This window comes from Argiope bruennichi, chromosome 7 (assembly GCF_947563725.1).
Source record: "Argiope bruennichi chromosome 7, qqArgBrue1.1, whole genome shotgun sequence".
In the NCBI taxonomy this organism is placed as follows: domain Eukaryota; kingdom Metazoa; phylum Arthropoda; class Arachnida; order Araneae; family Araneidae; genus Argiope; species Argiope bruennichi.
Window position 1 is genome coordinate 119,209,152 of NC_079157.1, and position 20,418 is coordinate 119,229,569.

General features: G+C 30.6%; 2 protein-coding genes across 2 annotated transcripts in view; both read left to right on the top strand.

The window, feature by feature from the left end:
• Positions 1 to 20,418, top strand: part of LOC129976663 (GTP-binding protein 8-like) — a 163,814-nt gene that overhangs the window by 104,430 nt on the left and 38,966 nt on the right. The window lies entirely within an intron of this gene.
• LOC129976654 (TD and POZ domain-containing protein 4-like) lies at positions 5,651 to 9,624 on the top strand. Its single transcript, XM_056090340.1, has 2 exons — positions 5,651 to 7,404; positions 9,313 to 9,624. The coding sequence occupies exon 1, from the start codon at positions 5,913 to 5,915 to the stop codon at positions 7,392 to 7,394; it is 1,482 nt and encodes a 493-aa protein (XP_055946315.1). The 5' UTR covers positions 5,651 to 5,912; the 3' UTR covers positions 7,395 to 7,404; positions 9,313 to 9,624.

The window sequence follows — 20,418 nt, forward strand, 5'->3', positions numbered from 1 at the left end:
ACTACTTATATAGTGATTAAATTAAAATCAATTAAAAAAAATTTGCTTTTGGAAGTTGGAGAAGAAAGAAAAGGGAACTTGAAACTTCATCTTTCTATGGAACTTCTAGAAGATTTAATTCGGCCTAGCATTAATGGCCCATCAATCATTTCTCCAAAGCGGTGAGAGGCACAGCTCAAAAGTAGTGAGACATTTGTGTCTCAGATTCTGTAAAAGTAAAACAGATTTCAGATTCGTATTTTTTCGCATGACTGTTTAATAATACTCATGTCATAACGTTGCTTGATACTTTTTTTTTCTTGGACGAGAGTGGCAACACTGAAATAATGTATACATTAATTAAAAATAAATTTCATTTCATTCAACCCGAGTCCCTATTTTCATGAAAGGAATTATTAAAATTGTTCTAAAAATCGTCATTACATGTCAGTGACAAGGCTTCTGTTTTAAAAAAAAAAAGAATACATTGTAAACCCTACATTTTTTTTAAAAAATATTTTCATAACATCGTAAAGAAATCGAAGAATAAACACGCGTAGGGAAAGTCCATCTTATTATTGATTAGTCCAAAAATTTGATATAGATTGCCATTCGTGGTGGAAGGTCAATGTGCAAATTTTTTTTAGGGGGGAGGGAGGATTACATCTTTTGCAGGAAGTATGCTGAAAAGTTAAGGATAAGCACTCCCAAAATAGATTGTATGGTTAATAAATAGTATGTTTAACAGAGATGTCTTTATGTTTACCACAACAACAGTATTCGCTCCCTTAAATCGAGCTGTAATGTTTGTTATTGTTTAGCTTTCATAAACATCTATATTTTACTTAATTGTTTCATCTTACAACAGAGCAATTCTTGTATACATGTAAATTTATTTCTTGTATCTCGGGAACGGTTGTAAAGATTTGGAGCAATTTTTTTTATTTAGATAAGATTTTGTTTTTTAATTTTATCTATCTAGATATCTTTCCTGAAAAAACACGATTTTACACACACACACAAAGAATTTTTTTTTTTTTTTAACTAACTGTTACAGCCTTTTTCTATCTGCTCTCATACTGACAATGTCATATAGCGCCATCTAGTAAATTTTTGTGGTACTTGTATTGTTGCCATAGGATGATAATCTAGTAGTACCTTAAAATTTTGTGAGATGGCGTTATTTTTTTGGCGATGGCGATTTTTTTTATTTAAATGATAGTTCATATGTAGGTAAGAAAAATATTCATACGTAACCAGTATGACATTCGTATCTAAATACTTTCTCCAATAAAACACGATTTTACACTGTCGAGCGAAGTTCGGTCTGACAGGTACTATTTATTAATATTATAATTGATTTTTCACTCACTTATTAGTGCGCTAAAGTTTTGAAAATTTGCAAACGTATATTCCCAATGATAGTACACATTTTTAATACTTTCAGAATTAATTTAACACCTTATTTATAACTTTATTCCATTGATTAAATTCCGATTCCATATTAGTGGTATTATATGTTATTGAATTTGTGAAAAAAGTCAATATCTTGAGACTTTGAAATTATGAAATATAAAAATAAAAGAAAGTTCTGCATATAAATACTCTAATAAAATTATGCTTTTAAAAATATTATCATTTAATTCTTTAGTTTGCATTTTTGTAAAGTAGATATCCGCAATTTTAAATGCGGGTATTAAATAAATGGAAAATATTGTAATAATCAAATAATTCGATTTTTGTGAATCTTCTCATATCTCCTTGAGACTGAACAACACATTTTTGGAATCATGTCTATATGTCTATGAACACAATAACTGAAAATCATTTTGAGCTAGACGGATAAAATCTGAACTTGGACATTATACCAGATTTATAGTACAAGTGAACGCTATAACTACTAAATGTAAAGATCTAGATAGATAAAATTTGGCACACAATTTTGGTATCTAAAGTGTTGGTTCATATCATATTTTGAACTAAATCTCATTATAACTTTATTGTAAGCCGGTCTGGACATTTTCACGCATATAAAAACGCATCGATTAAATAAATGGAATTTGGTATTTGATTTTGTGGCTAAAATTATAGGTCTGTGCCTAATATTGGTTTTTATTGATTGATAAAAAAATCTGAGTAATTATACGAGAATAAGGTATAATACCTTTATTAGTTAGTATACTAACAGTAATTATATAACTAATAGTACAGTACTGTGCAAATTAATTGGGACAAACACAAAAATGTTCACAAATGTTGTTTAATTAGTATAGGTTAACTTACATGCACGGTATAGCAGCAATCTAATACAAAATATGCCCTTCTCTACACTACAAAAATGCTCCACGAATTTTCGATGAGATTTACATCAGGAGAATTACCAGGCCAATCCAAAACCCTTATTTCCTGTTTTAGAAAAAAAAATTATTTCTTAGCTTAGAAGTATGGCATGGAGCAAGATCTTGTTGAAAGATACCAACACTACCAGCGAACGTTATCATCATAGGTACAATTTTACTTTCTATCATAAAAATGTATTGTTTAGAGTTCATCATCCCTTCAACTGGTACTAAGCTGCCAGTCGTCCTTCAGAAGTAAAATAACAGCAAAACAACTGTTTCTGAGGGTACTTAACTGTTTTAAAAAGATGTTATTCCCTGATCGGTTCTCCACCACTTCGCCTGACAAATCTTGGTCGAAACCGTTGCACAAGAAAATGCGTTTCGTCGCTGAATACAACCTTCTTCCAATCTTGTGCAGTCCAGGATTGTTATTTCCTGTCCCAATCCAAATGTTTTTTCTTCATTGCAGGTGTTAATAACTGTTTTTCGATTGTTTTCTTGCAAATCTCCCAGCTTCACTAAGCGTTCGTCGAACTGTCGATGAATCCACGTTCACACCAGTAGCTAATAATTCTGTCTGAAGATCTCTACTTGTTTTGTAAGGATGCATTGTACTATTTCGTACAAGAAATTTGTCTGTTCGAAGTGTGGTCTTGCGTTTGCGTCCACATTTACTCTCATTTTGGAGACACGGTCATAAAATTCTTTTGCTGATTAATAATCCTAGAAACACTGGATTTTCCAACTTCAATTACTGTAGCAATATCCCTCACAGTCATAGAAGTATGCTGACTAAGGCTAACAATTCTAGTCCTTTTCCTGGGAGTGATATCCATTTTTTTCATACATGTCAGAAGGTCTCCTTCTGACGTGTATTAAAAACTTTTTACAGCAACTGAAGGGAAAAATTTTCGACATGTCTTGATCACGTGGTCAAACCGGTTTAGACTAGTCAAGGGCAGTAACGCGTTCTAAGAAAATGCAGTTGAAAACGGTTTGAGGCAGAAAATCCCCGAGAAAGGAACAATTTTCTTAAAAAAATCTGTTTGTCCAATTAATTTGCACAGTACTGTAATTAGTAGTATAGAAGGTATTAAAGAAGAACCTCCTACCACGTATTAAGAAAGAATGCATGCTTTTAAGATAACAATAGACTTGAATATAAACAAAAATGGATTAAAATATGAAATTTTCTTTGCATTGTTTCTTCGCCAAAATATATGTTTGTGTTCAACCAAAATAACATTATAAAATGTATTCTTCAATAAAATAAAGGGACTAGAAGAAAAAAAAATTGCATTACTATAACTTTTCTCAAAACAATGCTCCAATTAGATTAATATATATTTGAAATGTCCTAGGTATGTTACCTTTTGAGGAGATTAAATAGAATTCATAACGAAGATTTCAGTAAAACTTTAAAGAAATTAGGCGGCGTCCTGGCTTAGGGGTAGCGTGTCTTCCCCGTGATCTGGGCGTCCTGGGTTCGAGTCCCGGTTCGGGAATGGTTGTTCTTCATCTGTTCGATCTGTGAGATGCGTGAATGTGTCCCCCTGTAAAAAGGGGTTGTACAAGCGAATGTGATGCGTGAGTAGCTAAGACGTACTTTTCGCCCTAGTTGGCGTTACTAAAACAAGAGACGCTCCGTTGGCTTAAAATCGCTGACTTCGTCAGCGAGCTTGTCCATGGCAAGTGCCATTATAAACAACAACAGATATGCATTTTATGTATCGAAATCCTTTAAATCGTTAGAAGTCAATTTTAATTCAGAAAAGCATAAAATATAAATTCTTACGTAAATTTAGCGCGTGTGAATAAAAACATTTCTAAAAATTTAATTTTTTTATTGGAATTTCTAAATTATACCCAGTTTTATTCTAAATAAATTTATCTATGATGATAAAGAAAAAAAATTAAAAAGCAAGTCACCCAGAGTATTTTGAAATTTTTAAAAATTATGCATTCTTTTTATTTTTTAAGAATAATCTATTTCGTTTTAAAGAATTCTTTTAATGATATATGACCTATTTATATTTTATTACATATGCATAGAAAATTTCATAGCCCTAAGGGAATGATTCGAAAAAGAGCCTAAAGAGTCCACTGCCCCTTTAAAAATGAAACATGATTAATCCAAATGCATAGTCAACTCTTTAATTTGCCACTCAAAGCTTGTAAAAATTCATTTTGGATATCTTGAATATAAAGGAAATTGCGTTTTGAACAGTTGTTAAAAGATTTTAGCATTTAAAATGCTTTGTAGTATATTTATTAAAATTTATTAAATTGCATGCAGCAACGGCTCGGTGTAGTCTTGCTAAGTCAGACTTACCGTGTCGCCATCTATACATTTTCAACAAAGCTATTTTTAGTATTACTTAATTGATTAAACTACACCTGAAATGAATCAAAAATTTTGTCAGTTGTTATTTTTTCACTTGCATTTATCCAAATATGTATTGATATGGGATTTCCTTCAGTGATCAAATTCCAGGATCACTGGAGATATCAACAGACGTTTTCAACCACTTTAGAATGAGTTGGAACTACTGCATCGTTTTCCAGGTTGATATTTACTACATTTTACATAAAAAAAGGGGGGAGGCGGCTAAATGTCCATGCCTTCTTCCCCCGCATAAAAGGTTCTATCTTTTCCACTTTCCATCTTGAATTTATGAACAGTCACTGGAATAAGGGTTGAAACATGTAGCTAACTATAGACATCGTTTTGAGATTCAATCATTTTCATGAATATTCGTAAACGGAATAAAAAATTTTGAAATGGGAAACTATTGTTCAAATTCTTAACCATATGAGAAGAAATAAAGAGCATGCCATTTTAATTAATCTATTTCCAGATTGAAATACAGTCGTTGCTAATACAGAAAATCTTTGAGACAATCTTCGCGTAAAACTTGAATCTGTCTTCCTGTCCTTTCCTTGTCTCTTTGATGAATAAAAGAAATCATTAAAAAATGAATTATATTTTATTCTATTTAAAATTCTATAATATAGAAAACTCTGTTAAAAGAGATAAATTTACTATAACTCCAAGTATTTCAATTATTTTCTTGTTACTTTTTCAATAAGTTTCTTGCTCGAATTTTCAGCACTGCCTTAAAATCCACATACCGACGAAGCTTCAAAATCTCTCAAGTCCTGCTAAATAGAATGCGGTTGTCGATCGTCTGTGTGGCTGCTTGCCTACAAAGCTAAACCAGCGTTCATACGAGGCCACTATTGCGTGCAATAGGAGGTCACGCTTACCCCAAGAACACCACGTGATCCTATTGGAACAATGGCAATTGGTTGTCTCCTCCAGACAACTCTTTGCCATTGTCCCATTGCGGTCACATGATCTTCCTGACGTAGGCGTGGTCTTCTGTTGTGCACAATAGTTGGCCTCGTGTGAAAGTCACTTAATCTACCAATTTATTTCTATATCAGATGTATTTTAATTTTGACTTTAAGATATTTGACCAGCTGCACAACTAATCTGTACCTTGGGAAGAATAAACGACATAGAATAGGGAATTTCTTTATGCTGAAAAGACTTTTTATAATAAAAAGGCATTGTCGTTTGCATTGAAAATGTTCGAAAATTCAGAAGCAGATTACAAAGAAGAATTTCATTTCCGATGGCAGATTAAAAATTTCTCATTCGCTAATTGCAAGACCGGTGAAGCTATCGAGAGTCCTCCATTTGTTGTCGATATTCTAGATGAAACCAAATGGTACATTTTAGTTTACCCGAATGGGAAAGAAGATGAAGAATATGTGGACATATATCTTTCAAGAGCTATTTATGACTACGGCGGTGATAATATCCCTATTATATTTACCTTCGAATTGGAAGCAGCAGATTCAACACGCCTAGAATGCAGAATAAGCCCTAGATCGTTTTTTACAAGAAATCTTGCTTGGGGATTCAACCCATATATTAAGCGAAGTATCTTATTGGGAGACATGAAGTCAATTTTGTTGCCTGATGATGTTTTTACAATACATTGTCATCTTGAGAGAGCTCCTCAGGAAGTCAATTACATCAAAGAATATATAGCTGAATCAATAATGGATATAGAAAATTTGGAATTTACGTGGGATATTAAGAATTGGAGCAAAATTGATGCCTACAGTCGGGTTTACAAAGATGCACACTTTAATGAAGAATGTGCAGCTCTCTTTCGAATATCCATTCTCAAAAGTGATGATTTCGCCAATAACTTAATTGTGGAACTAAGAAAATTGCATCCAGAATCAGAAACCTTCTTAACTTGCAGTATTTCTATTTTGGATGCAAAAGGCTGTGAAATACTTACCCGAATCACTCACCATCATTTCAAACATGGATTTGATGTGTTTTGTTGGTATCTTTTATATCGAGAAGAAATACAACATTCCTATCTGAGTGATGACACTTTGAGATTAAGATGCATTCTGAATATGGACACAGGCAAGACAACATGCAAGATCACACAGACAATCCGTGCATCGCCTAATGATGAAGAACAGGTAAAATATAATAAAAACGAACTGTCCGAAGATTTTTTAAATATGTACTTGAAAGGTGACTTTTGTGACTTAAAAATCCGGGCCGGAGGTAGAGAAGTCAATTGTCATAAGGCCATCCTGTGTGCGAGATCTCCAGTAATTAGTAATTTGCTGGATAAAGCGGGCCAAACATCTGAAGGCTGTGTTGTCCTTGATATCGAAGATCTAGATGGCGATACATTAGAACAAATGATCTACTTCCTGTATTCTGATAAAATCAATGACTTAAAATACACCCAAGCTTTGGAATTATTAGTTGCCAGCCATAGATATCAAATAAGATATCTCACAGAGAAGTGCTCTGTATATTTGAGTACGATTTTAGATTTCGAAAACGTTTATGACATTTTAGCCACTGCTTGTGAACACATGCTTGGAGACTTGAGACGACGTGCCATCAGCTATATAAGTGAATATTTTCCTCGTATTTGTTTAACGACTGAATGGGAAAACTTCCGAAAAACACGAAAAGAAATAGCTGCCAATACGTGCCGAGAAATCAGACGAATGAAGAATATGTAACTTAATGCAAGTTAGTACCATTTTCAATAATTCGTTTGATTATTAAAAGTAATATGGTATTTTGTCATATAAAAGTAGTAAACTTTATTTTATTCTTTAACTGTTAAATTTTGCTTTTCGGAACGATGCAAAATCAAATTTCTATCAACTTGCGCCTGTGTATAGACTTATGAGCACAAAAACATCTCCTCATTACAAAATTCATTACGCAAAAACTATTATATTTTCTCATGTTTATTTTTGTTGTTTTTATTTCAAGTTATTTTTTTAATGATTAAATGCTGTCCGTTTATTGCTTGATGAAAGTCAAGATACTATTCTAGTCCTCACTACGTCTAACATTGACGAAAAAAAATATTAGGTTGAATTATACTTTAGTGTGCCTCCCAAGTTTGTCGCCAATATGATAACTCAACGAAACGATCCTCTTGCAAACCTAATACTGTTTTGTTTACTACTTTTTACAGTGGTTGAGTTGTACATAAACTATTTCTTCACGAGTTGATGAAATCTGGAAAAAGTTGCTTGATTGAAATTTTATATGGAGAATGATCCGATTGTTTCTTCCTTCGTTCTTTTCTTTCGATTGCTTACTGTTCCTATTATCCACGCAGTCCTTATGTTCAATGTGCTAGCGAAGCTGCTAGGATCCGTCTCTCGGCTGTCAGAGAAGCCGTAGTATGTTTTTTATAAGTAAAAAAACTCTACCAGATGCCTTTTTTAGATGCCAAAGGCATTGCATGCTCTAAATTTTTTTTTTCAACACAACAACCGGTGCAACCTGCTTGTAAAAGTTCTTTATTTCAAAGTAAATATAAGCAGTGATAGTGACCCTTAAGGTTCAAAAAGAAGTCTTCTCAGATAAAATATCAGTAAAGATCATAATTTTAATGCAGAAATTGATAACCGTAACTGTTTTACAGAATTGTTTATTTGGTCCACCACCTTTACTGGCGACTTGGCATAGCAAGGGGGACACTAAAGCACAATTTTACCAAATATTAGTAGCAGAATCTATTGTATGATCTATATCTCACAATCCATTTGGCAGGAAAACTTTTTATCAAATACAAAGAAACGACTTATCTTTCTAAAGAGTCATTTTTGTCTTCACAGGAGATGATTGCTACCATTAGAGCATCTAAATTCCTTTTGAACAGAAATGCTGCCTAATTTGCTTTAGCATAACCACAAAAATGCATTCCAATTTTTCTCTCATCGAAGCCATTTTGTTTCGTTTCACTTTTGATACAAAAATTATTTTTTAAACTACCTTCGCCCTCTATTTGGTGATTAAAATACTTTAAGATGGTGAAGTAATGACAAAAGTTTTATTAAAATTTGCAACGACTGTATTCTACTTTGGAATTGCACTAGTATTCATCCTGTATACTTCTTGACTTTCGATCACTTGAATTAAATGAAAACTAATATATTTTGATAGAACGGCCTTATTGTGTGTCTTAACGTACTGTTTGAAATCTGTCATATTTTAATTACGCTTTAAAATGAAATTTAAGCAGGAAATTATATAGTGAGACGGGACTATTTTTTTTCACTTGGGAATCTTGTTCGTTCGTTCGTTCGTGTGTGTGTGTGTGTGTGTGTGTGTGTGTGTGTGTGTGTGTGTGTGTGTGTGTGTGTGTGTGTGTGTAATTTTCATGTATCGAGTTATGAACTAAAAGTTTTTATAAAATGCAACTCGATATATCCACGAATCAATTAAGAAATTACTTAAAGTTCAAACAAATTTTTAATGAAGGAAATAATCGAAATAAAGGGGTAAAATCGATATTTTATATTTATATAGCAAGTTAATATGTATTTCGTGCCTTTCATTCCAGGCATATTGAGATTTATTTAATATGAATTTCATTTGAGTTTTTAATAATTAATTCTTTATTTTGTTTGCTTACAGATCTTCAACCATCTTGTCATTGAAATGTTTGTGTTTAAGTCTTGGCAAGAAGCTTATATATTCTGTGAAAAAAGGACAATTTTAATTCTATTTATCCTTTTAAGAACTTTTTTTGTACATCTGGAAGTATAAAAATGCACGTAACTAGTGTAGTGATTAGCACAAAAAGGAGACTCATCAGACAGAAAATATGATTTATTGTTAAAAGTGTATTTAAAGTTTGGTAAAGGCCCTTTAAAGAGTAATTATTAAGTTTTAGTGTTAAGATTAAACTTGACAATAGCGATGAATATACCTGTAATATTTTTTTAAAATGGCGTATTTCGTTTTGATAAAAAATATGATAAATTATACATTTTTCACATTTTTTTTATTAGTGTTAGTTGACAATAAATATACTTTAAAGTCATTAATTTCCGTGAAAGTTTTGTTTTTTGTACCTGAAAATAAAACATGTTATATAAAGGTCTGAATGAAAAATATCCTAGGTCTTGTCCTCAGGCGATTCTCAGGATCTTATTGATTTTACAACAGTAAAGGGGAAAAAAATCTAAAAATCGGTCTAATATTCAAGACAATAATAAGACATTGATATAAAATTTAAAAACTTTTTTTCTGATAACTTTCATAAGTTTTAAACTGTTCTTCAGAGCAAATTCAAAAATCTTCCTTTTCAGTACAGTCAGTAAACTGATCTTTTGTTTAATCCGGAAGCTATGACAGTACTAGCAGTACTCACAAAGAAATTGAAATGTCTGAAATCGAAGATATAGCAGAAATCGAAGAATTGACGCTGTACGGGGTAATACCTCCAGGTACAGTAAATTAACTGGTAGGAAGATCCTAATAGACGTTGTACAGTAGCAAGCAAATGGGGAAAATTGTCACTGTATTATCAATGCGTCAACTAGGAAAATATGTTCGTTATTACAAAAAATATTGTACTTTACTCTTTCCTTCTAATTTCTTTCTTTTGCACAAAAAGCGGAATCTTTCTATGTTAGTATTCTACTAATATTCATTTATATTTTTATATCGTAACATTTTATATCATTCATTTGTCAAGATTCCTTTAAACATTTCGCAAAACACGGCGCAAGACCGTTGTTGGCGAGTTGCAATTTTCAAAAATCGCCAAAAATGGTCTTGCTCCGTGTTTTGCGAAATGTTCAAAAGCAGGGAGCAGATGTCCAATCATAGCGCATAATAAAGGCGAAAGACAATAGGTTTGCTAGTCTATAGAAAATGGAGGTTGCCAGCTTTGGCTCATTATCTCAACTTGACGAAGAAGGGGGTTAAACTCCGGTTCACCCCTATATTGTTATATCAAGGTAATGGCCCGTCAAAACTGGGGTTATTCCACCATAGTATATGCACAATTTATTAAATCTTTTAACTTCAAATAATTTTAATTACCTTTTCAGATACCACACACAAGAAAAATAACTACTAAAAACTCATATGGACAAATGACAAGTAGCTATAAAGCACATGTTGGATGGGAAGTTGATATGAAGTATGACTTTATGGTTTAATATTCTAAGCATTCGCTATGAGAAATACATTTAATCTTCTTTGTTTAAATGAGTTCAATTTGCATACAAATTATATTCGTTTGTAAAAACAGAAATCCAAATATTGCTTAAATTAAATAAATTTTTGTTCTGCAAAATCAGATTTCGATATGGTTAGTGTTCGATTTCTCGCCAAGCACGAACGCCAACTTTCTAAAAACTCGACGAAAGTCCGTTGAATATTGATTATTGAAGTCCGTTGAAATATTGATTTCAATAAGAAAATGTCAGGATTAATTTGGTGAAAAATTGTCCTCAAGAAATTCAACTTTGGCGAACGGGTATAACTTCTAAGCTCTGATATTTTTTTCTATTATTGCTATTTGTACAAGTAACTTATTCTAAATTAAAAGTTCATTTCTATGAATTGATTATTTTAGTTTCTTTAGATTAACAGCCTGATTACAGAATACGGTACAGCCTCAAATTGTAATTCTTTAATGGCGAAGAATCGCCAAATGTGGTTACTGTAACTTTAGTTGACATTTGGAATTTCTTTTTACTGTTTGGCATGTTTTGGCCCAGAGTTATAAAAAAAATGTGCGCCACACTTTTTAGTTTCACTAAATAAAATAGGCTGACATTTTGCCGACTCCAATCAACTCAGTGAGATCACACATGCGCAAAAACTATACTGCAGCAAGTATTTGCCCCGTCGAGACGAGCACTTGTTATTCTCCGCTCTTTCAGTGGACAATAGTATACGCTTCTCTTCTATCTGCGCATGCGAGATATTACTGGAATCTTATGACTGGCTGAATGTAAACTTACCTTTGAGCTATAGAAATAGCTACGGATTCAAATATAAACGAAACTTGTCTTCAACAGTGAAAGCATTTTTAAAAATGGAACTTGATTACAACAAAACGTAGCATTATTACCTTTTGTTCATGTGTTGTTTCGCGTTTTATTTAAAATCAATTCCTAACAATGCTTTTTACATAAATGGAACAAGGATTGAAATCAGTATTGTTAGGAATCCACTTCGGAAATTTTTTCGCGACCTCAAATTGGTTAAGCTAAAACATTTGCAAATTCTGGTTGATTCTCATAAATCCTCTTCAGATTTTTAATGAATACTGGTTAAAGTGAAGATTAGTGTGCCCCCCGAGTTTGTCGCCAATATGGCAACCAAACGGAACACTCTTCTAGCAACCCTAATGTCGTTTTGTTTACTGCTTTTTAATGGTCAAGTTGTACATGAACTGCATCTTTTTTATGAAAAATGTTAAATTAAAAATAATATCGATTAAAGATTTTAAGTTTGTTCTTTATTATAAATAAAAGTTTTTTCACAACTAATAGGACATGATAATTTTATTTTTAATGTGAATACGAACAGAAAATATGTATTCCTTTGCAATTTTTAATTGATGTAGCAAGGGGCAACTATACTTCACTTTTACCATGAATACCTTCTATATAAAATGAATTTTAGTAGAAACACTTTGCAGAATTATTCAATATTTCTTATGCATTCGAAGTCCGGAAAAGTGATGAAACTTTTTATGTTTAGTTCTACTTATTTTCCTTATTTTTATATTTTTTCATCTAATTTTGGAATTGGTTACAAGCAACATAGAATTATAGTTTGTTGTTAAAGATTTCATGCTCCTCAAGGTCTTTAATATCAGTATAAGAAATTCTTTGCAATAATATTTTTTCTTTCTATTCAAATTCATTAACTCTTGATGGGCATTATTTGATAATTAAATGTGTAAAAAATATTTTAATTGTAGATTAAAAAAATTTTGTTGGGTTACTTTCTTAACATTGAAATAAATCATTTCATAAATAAAAAACGTGTATTAAAAAGATTTAAAAAGCTCATTAAAATAGATTTTATAACTTTCTTATTAACAAATAACGTATTGGTAATTATGAGAAAAGCGAAATGTTTTAACATTTTTAATTTCTTTTACTTTAAATGTCTTAACTAATCAATTATTAAAATTGCTTAGCCACCCTATATTTTTAAAATAGTAAAATTACTTACACTATCGTTTAAAATATTTCATGTTTAACGCTATTTGAAATTGTAATAAGAGATTATAGCTTCAATAGCAATCTATTCAAAGTATGGGTTCGACTCCTTAAACCGTTTTTGCGAAATAATACACCTTTCCATTCTAAGTAATATTTGAACTCTCCGGAGTCTATATCAATACGATTTTCTGGTTGAGATTAGTTAGAATTTTTAGCTTTCCTGTGAATAACTTTTAAAGTTTAACACATTGTTGAAATTTTGGCTATAAAAATGGTATTAATAAGATGAATTCGATAAATAAAGGATTGTGTTTGCAATTTAGATGCATCCATTTCGATGTCAGAATAATCTTGGATATTTCTTTGTTGAGAGTTTCTTGAAACATAAAAATGGTGATAGAAACAAGATGTGCCTTATTTTGGAAATAGAGTTTCAAGAGGGATATTTTGCAAATTTTATTTTTTAAAAAATGGGAGAATAGGAACAGATTATGATTTGGCAGCAAGAAATGTTTCATCTTTTTTAATCAATGGGATGCCAATGTGGGACTTTTGATCTTAGATAGGTGATTGAAACCATTTGCGAATTGTTTCATAAAGAACTGTAAAGTCAATCTTTTTATTTTATTCTAAAAAATTTCTATGCTAGCAATTTTGGCCAACGTTTGGAATCAATTTACGATCAAGAACAACTCTGATGTCCATTGTTTAATTGGTATTAAAGATATGAACTGAATTTTCAAAAATTTATTATTAATTAATTGCACAACCGTAAAAAAGTCAACTACAGGTACTATTATTGCACTTTTGATAAGATCCTTTGTTCTGGATTCGTGTATGGTGAAGGCGATAGATTTAAGACACTGATTTTTCTAAGGTGTTAGTCCAGAGATTCTTTAAGTAAATCCCATTTTGGTTTGTTTCGGAAAAAAATTAAACCTAAATATTTAAGAGTTTGTTTTCAAGACAGTGGAACACCTGCATATGAGACTCGAGGCACATAAAAGGGCTTTCACTTTCAGAGGTCAGCTCATCAACATTATTCTGAACTAATATTAAATTTTCAGTAATTACACCATTTATTTTCGTAGTATTTTGAAAGGATCCATAAACGTTTTGTTGTTTCTAATAATTTATTACATGATTTATTAAAACGTTTCAAATGAATTAAATTAAGCTCTATCATCAACCACCTTTATACAAAGAAGCAAAAAAAAAAAAGCTTAAACAATTAAAAACATTGTTAAATTTAACAATTCTCTAAACAAAACCATGGCATTATTACTTGTTCTTCTAATTCATCTGTTAATTTATTTTCAATTTTAATAATGATTTTTTTGCATTATTTGAATGCATGCCAATTACCTGTAACAATGCTTCTTGAGGATCCTTATTATTCCAAATTTCAGTTTCTAACAATATTTTTTTATAATATCATAACAATATCAAGTATCATTGTTATCGAGATTCTTCTTCAGAAAATGTCATTTCACCGCCATCTTGAAGAACTGTGAGCAGAACAAACAAACAAACAAACAAAAAAACCCAAGGAAATCCCCTCCAGATGAGCCGAAATGTTTGTAATCATTTTTTCAATACAGGTTAATCATCTGTTTTTAATATACCTCGTATATATTGCTCCAAATATTTTTATTTACCATTTTAAACAACGTCTTTTACCTAATCTCAGCAATCTCTAAATTCCTTATTATCAAGATATATGTTAGGAAAAAGTCTTATTTAAAAGAAATTTTTCCTTTAGTATAATTTAACTTTTGCATTTTCTTATTCAAAATAAGATAGTAACAAATAACCTCTAGAAGCGTTAGTCTTCTTATTTACAAGTTTCAAAAAAATCATTCAATCGTATTTATTAAAAGTTCTTAAAATCTCAGGAATCTGAAAAATTCTATGAGCAGCAAGTATGCGATTTTCAATATTTATTTCCCCTTATCAAGAATATTTGCAACATTTCTTTTACTAAAAATGTTTGAAGCACCTGAAAATAAAGCTTGGATTAGTTTTTTTGTTCCAAATTGACATTATTTTGGAATTAAATTATTATACGATGAAAATTATATAAGCTTATTTTTGTCACTTTTTTACAAGTAATTTCGTTTCGTTTAAATTCAGTTAAAGAGAATTGATTTCCTAAAATCAGTGAAATTTTCAATTTATGAATTCAAGTTTTAAATTTTCTCTGAAATTTTGATAGAGTTTGTTGGAAATTTCAAGGGAATAGGGCAAATATCAAACAAGGTCTGAAGTCATTTTGACAGACGCGTATCACGCAGATATCAAGACATATCTGCAAGAGATAAATATTAAATATAATCTAAAAATCTTTTATAGAATCTAAGACACTAAATTAAGGAATCTTAGATTTCCTAAGCTAAGAACTGTTTTAAGAAGAACTTTTTTTGAAATTAACTATTTTAGTTTAGGGGAAAATCTCATCAAAGTAAACTTAAATGTTTATAATATTCTTTTTAATGCAAATTAATTCTCAATTTGTGATACTTATTGTATCTACTGTTCCAAATACTTTTACATATTGTTTTAAAACTTCTCCATAATTTAAGCTACGTCGAAAATCCTTATAGTCAAAGTATATATAAAAAGGAGTATTTTTTTATTGCTATCTCACAAATTATTATAAAAAAATTATTCAGTTTCTAAAGAATTTAAAAGAATATTTTTTTTGAATATTTTTTAATGTCTGCAATCTTTTTGTACACTGCAGGTTAATAATGAATATCTTCTATAAGCAATAGTCTTCCGACAAATAATAAGTTATAATGTAAGTTTTAATAAATCCATATATATTGAAATGAAATAATTCTCTCGAGATTTTGAAAAATCACAAATTCCATGAAATCCGAAGACTTTTGTTAATTGCAAATATTAGATCTCCAACGCTTTCCTTAATACTTTAAATAAATTTGCTATGTTTTCTTACTAAAAAATTTTAACTCGATTGGAAAATTAAACTTGGATTATCGCTTTATCGTTATGGTTCGTTTGGTTTGTTAATGATTTTAGAAATTAATGCTCCAATCAGTTTCTTTATCTCAGATTTATCATATCGGTTTCTTTATCTCAATTATTTACCAGTAATATCTCTATACAACATTATTTTGAAATGACTATTTGCAGGATGTCGTTAAATGTATTTCCCTCGTAATTTCTTAATTTCATTTTATTTAAATTCCATTAATAATTGGTTGAATCCACAGTGCATCAAATTTATCACATTTAGTTACGAGAAAACAACTAACAAATGAGTAAAAGCATAAGTGATAATAGATTGTACTGCTATATAAAGACCATATACCAAGTTTCAAAAGTCTAGATCAGAGTGTTCTTGTGTTATCTTCATTACAGACATTTTCTAAAAATGTGTTTTTTCGAAGTCTGAGAATTTTTAATTGTAGAAATTTGCCAAAATCTCGAGTTCGAATTTTTTGTAATTACCACACTTTCTCTATACAACGTATACGAGAAAGTAAAAAGCAGTTATATAGAAACTCCATTATATCTTAAAATTATTAAAAAAATGATTATGAGTTTTAAAAACATTTTATAGTTTATCTTAACAGAAAATCGTGTTTTTACAAACGACAAATTAAAAAATAAAACTATACACGTAAGCACTGCTAAATCGCAGCATATGAATTTGAGATGCATTTTTATAAAAAGAAAGAAATAAAACCATGTTTGTTAAGAGGCTTGTTGTCCTTGACAATTTTCAGAAAGGAGCCTCAGGACCACGATTGAGCCATTCCCACTTTGCTGGGGTAAACAGAGGAGAATGAAATTATAGGTGTAACAATATTAAGAAAGATAATGAACATGGAATACAAAGGACGATCATGTGCTTAGGCGCAATCTATACAAATAAAGGTACATCCCACACTCAGAATAGAGTTAACTCATTCTTGAAAATTTTTATATACCTAGAAGAAAATTTGATTAAATTTATTTTTTCTTGGAGATTTCAAAGGGGCCGCGGTGGTCTGGTGGTAAGGTCTCGGCTTCGAACCGGTGGGTTTGTGGTTCGAGATCCGATTCCACAGAAGAGCCGTCGTGTAAGTGGGTCTTGTGCACTTTAATTCCGGCGGGGCCAAACGTCCTCCCGTCGGTGCGGTGTGGAAGTTTGGAGAGGGGTGTGCCAGCTCAGATGCCATCCTCGTCATCTGACCGCAGTTTAAAATTACGAGGTCCATTCCAAAATAGCACTAATGTTGCTCTAAAACAGGACGTTAATATAACTAAGCTAAATTAAACCAAACTTGGAATTTTCAAGGTTAAAATCATTTTTATTTTAATATTATTATTTAATATTAAATCATGTTTATTTGTATTCTAACGATATATATTGTACCAAACGATATGGTATCCCAGTAGCTAATCTAGTCATTTCGGTACTTTTCCGTTAGCGGGGAGCAAATGTCGCCAATTGTGAACCAAACGCTAATTTGGTGTAAGAAAATTGTCGGAAATCACCATTATTTGGCGATTTTCCGCTTGCGCCCGGCTAACGGAAAAGTACCGTGGTTTCTCATCTCCGCATTTCATATTTTTGTAACTTTTAGGTTTCTAATGACATTCATTATTGGAAAAAATTACTTCTGTTTAGTTAAATTCTACAATAGGGTTAATTTCACAAATAAAAAAAGAAATTCTTATGCAAAATAGAAAATATTGTTGAAAGTAAAAATTTAGTATAACAGAAAGTAGCATTGTTACGTGTCGAATATTATTGGGTCAGATGTTATTTAGTTTCAATTTTTTAACAATGATTTTTCCATTATTTAAACAAATATCGATTTTCTGTGGCAATTTATGACAGTGTTGCTTAAAAATCATTATTATTCTATATTTCAGTGTCCAACAATACATTTCATTATATACAAACAATGTTAAAACTCATAACCAAAATTCATCTTCAGATTATAGTCTCTTTACCATCATATTGAAGAGTTGAAAGCATTTATCTCTATTTCGTTCACAAATTAACGAAGTTCTTGTCGAAACAAGACCAATAGTTTGCAATATTTTCAATAAAAGTTAGTAATGAGCAATTTTATTTGTAACTAAATTTTTATCATATTTGATAGAAATACTTCACAGAGAACTATTGATCTCAGATGATTAATTTAAAATATCGATGTTCTGGAAACTTCTGTTTTATAAAAATGTCGAATAAGAAATTTTTCATTTTATGCTTGTTTATTCAATTTGATTCTTGATGCTCCGTTAGAGATTAGAAACCAGAAAAATAAATGAATAGTTCTAGGGATTTCTTAATTATTTCAATTTACATAGTTTTTTTTATATTTAGTTTCAAATTAAATAAATGGAAAGATTTAATATCTTATTTTTATTTCAAGCTCACTGCCTTTCATCATTTGGAAAAATTAATTTATTAATGATACATTTTTTAACGGTGTAAAAAATCATCTAAAATAATTTTCTAATTTAAATTACTTTTTTAAAAAATCTGGCTACACAAACAAAAATTATTTATTACAAATTTTTTTATGATTTTGAATTATAATGCAATTTTAAAAAAAATAATTGCAACGGCTCTGCTAATGAAGCTTTGCATATTTCTTATCCTCTTTTTACGTCACGCTTACAAAAGATTTAAATTTTAATTTTAAACGAACAAAAAATACACTTTTACTGAAACAGTAACTTATCTACTTATTCCAAACATGCTCGTAAAATAAAAAAAAATTGTTTATATCATTTAAAATCGCAGTGTTTTGTGTGACAAGAAAACTTTTAAGCAAGTACAAGTTCTGATCAATGATATGTTTTAGTACGTGTAAATATATTAATAGTAAAAAAGAAATTAGAAATAGATTGGTAATAAAAAATTTTTCATCTTTGCTTACTATGGATGTTGAATATAAATATCGTAAAAATAAGAGATTTGTAAGAAAAAAAAAATTTGTTTTAACATTGCTTTAGAAAAGTCGAATGGTGTGTCTTACAGAAAGCTAATGCCCAGATTCTTGTTTATTCGTAATAGAGGGTTATACACTTCTAACTTCTAGAGGGTTCTAAAAATAAACTTCTTTTAATGAAGTTTTTAGACATTTTTGAATTCTACCATTTAAAAAAAATAACACCGATTTACAATTTTTATGTAACCTAATAATTAGGTTCAATCACTTTGAAGAATCTGTTACAAATCTGCAATTAAAAATAATTTTACTAAACGGTTCAAGAGTAAAAAATAATAAATTGAATACTGAAATGTTTTTGTGCTTCTTGTAAAGACAACATTGGGTCATGGTAATAATTGTCCTAAGGATACAACATTTCCTAAGGACACAACGTGGCCTGCATGCTTTGATATTTCTTTTCCAAGTGTCGTTATTTGTTCTTTTAATTATAGTGATTTTTCTGTGATCCATTGTATTAGTCTATTATGTCCACCACTACCATGCAGTTAATATGCAAGAACAAAATTTAGGTATAATGTTAGAATTATAAAGAACGAAAAGAATTTTTAGACATGATTCTTTCAAATAAGAAGTCGGGTTGGTTTTTTGTCAACAACATATTTAGATATAAAATGGACGACGTAAGCACTGCCGAATCGAAACACCTGATTTTGCAATACATCATGTTAAAATCAGAAACAAAATAATTGAGAAGTGGATTGTTGGCTTAGCTGTCGTCTTTGAAATGAATCTTCAGTCGTCAAAATTGAATTAACCGAGCCACGTCAGGGCAATCAAAAAGAGATCTGAATGACAGGCGTGTGTTAAGCCTTAGCCGGGGAATTGAGGGTACAGTTGTAAGGAGTATTTTTTGAGACCTAGCCAATGCAAAAAGAATTGCATTCTTCATCTAAATTGAGGTAACTCAACCAATTACTGTGACCTTCCAATTCCAATATTTGATTTCATTTGATTTATTTTCTTTGAGTGAGTTGTAACAAAGGCTGTTCTTGTTCATTCTGCACCAAATGTATGTTATAGGTTACAGGAGAAGCGAGATTCTCTTAATTTTCCAGAGGCTTCTCATCTATAACTTTTGAATTCTTTCATTTTAATTATACATATAATTTATCAAATTGCTTCAGTTTTTCTAAAATAATCAAGGTAATCAACTATTAATTTAAAAGTAAGCGAAAAAATTGTTTAAACAATGAAAAATTAAACACTGAGAAATACTGTTAATGTAACAGTACGTTAGAATAGAACACAGCATTGTTATCTGTCTATTATTATTGTTCCAAATTTAATTTGTCTGTTTTTTAATAATAAATTTTACATCTTATGAACAGCAGATTTCCTATAACAATACGTGTTATTAGAAGGGCACTTATTATTCTAAATTTCTGTTTCGAACAATGCTTTTCTTTACATTATTTCAGTAATATCAAACATCATTATTACCAAGATATGCCTACGGAAAAGCGTCATTTCACCTCCTCCTTCAAGAGTTCTCAGCAGAACTTTTTATTAGCTCTTATTAGCTCAAAAGGAAATTTCTGTCTGAAATGTTGGCAATCTGGTTTTCAATA

Excerpts from the sequence above, each read along its gene's own strand:
- LOC129976654 (XM_056090340.1), top strand. The coding sequence starts at position 5,913 with ATGTTCGAAAATTCAGAAGCAGATTACAAAGAAGAATTTCATTTCCGA.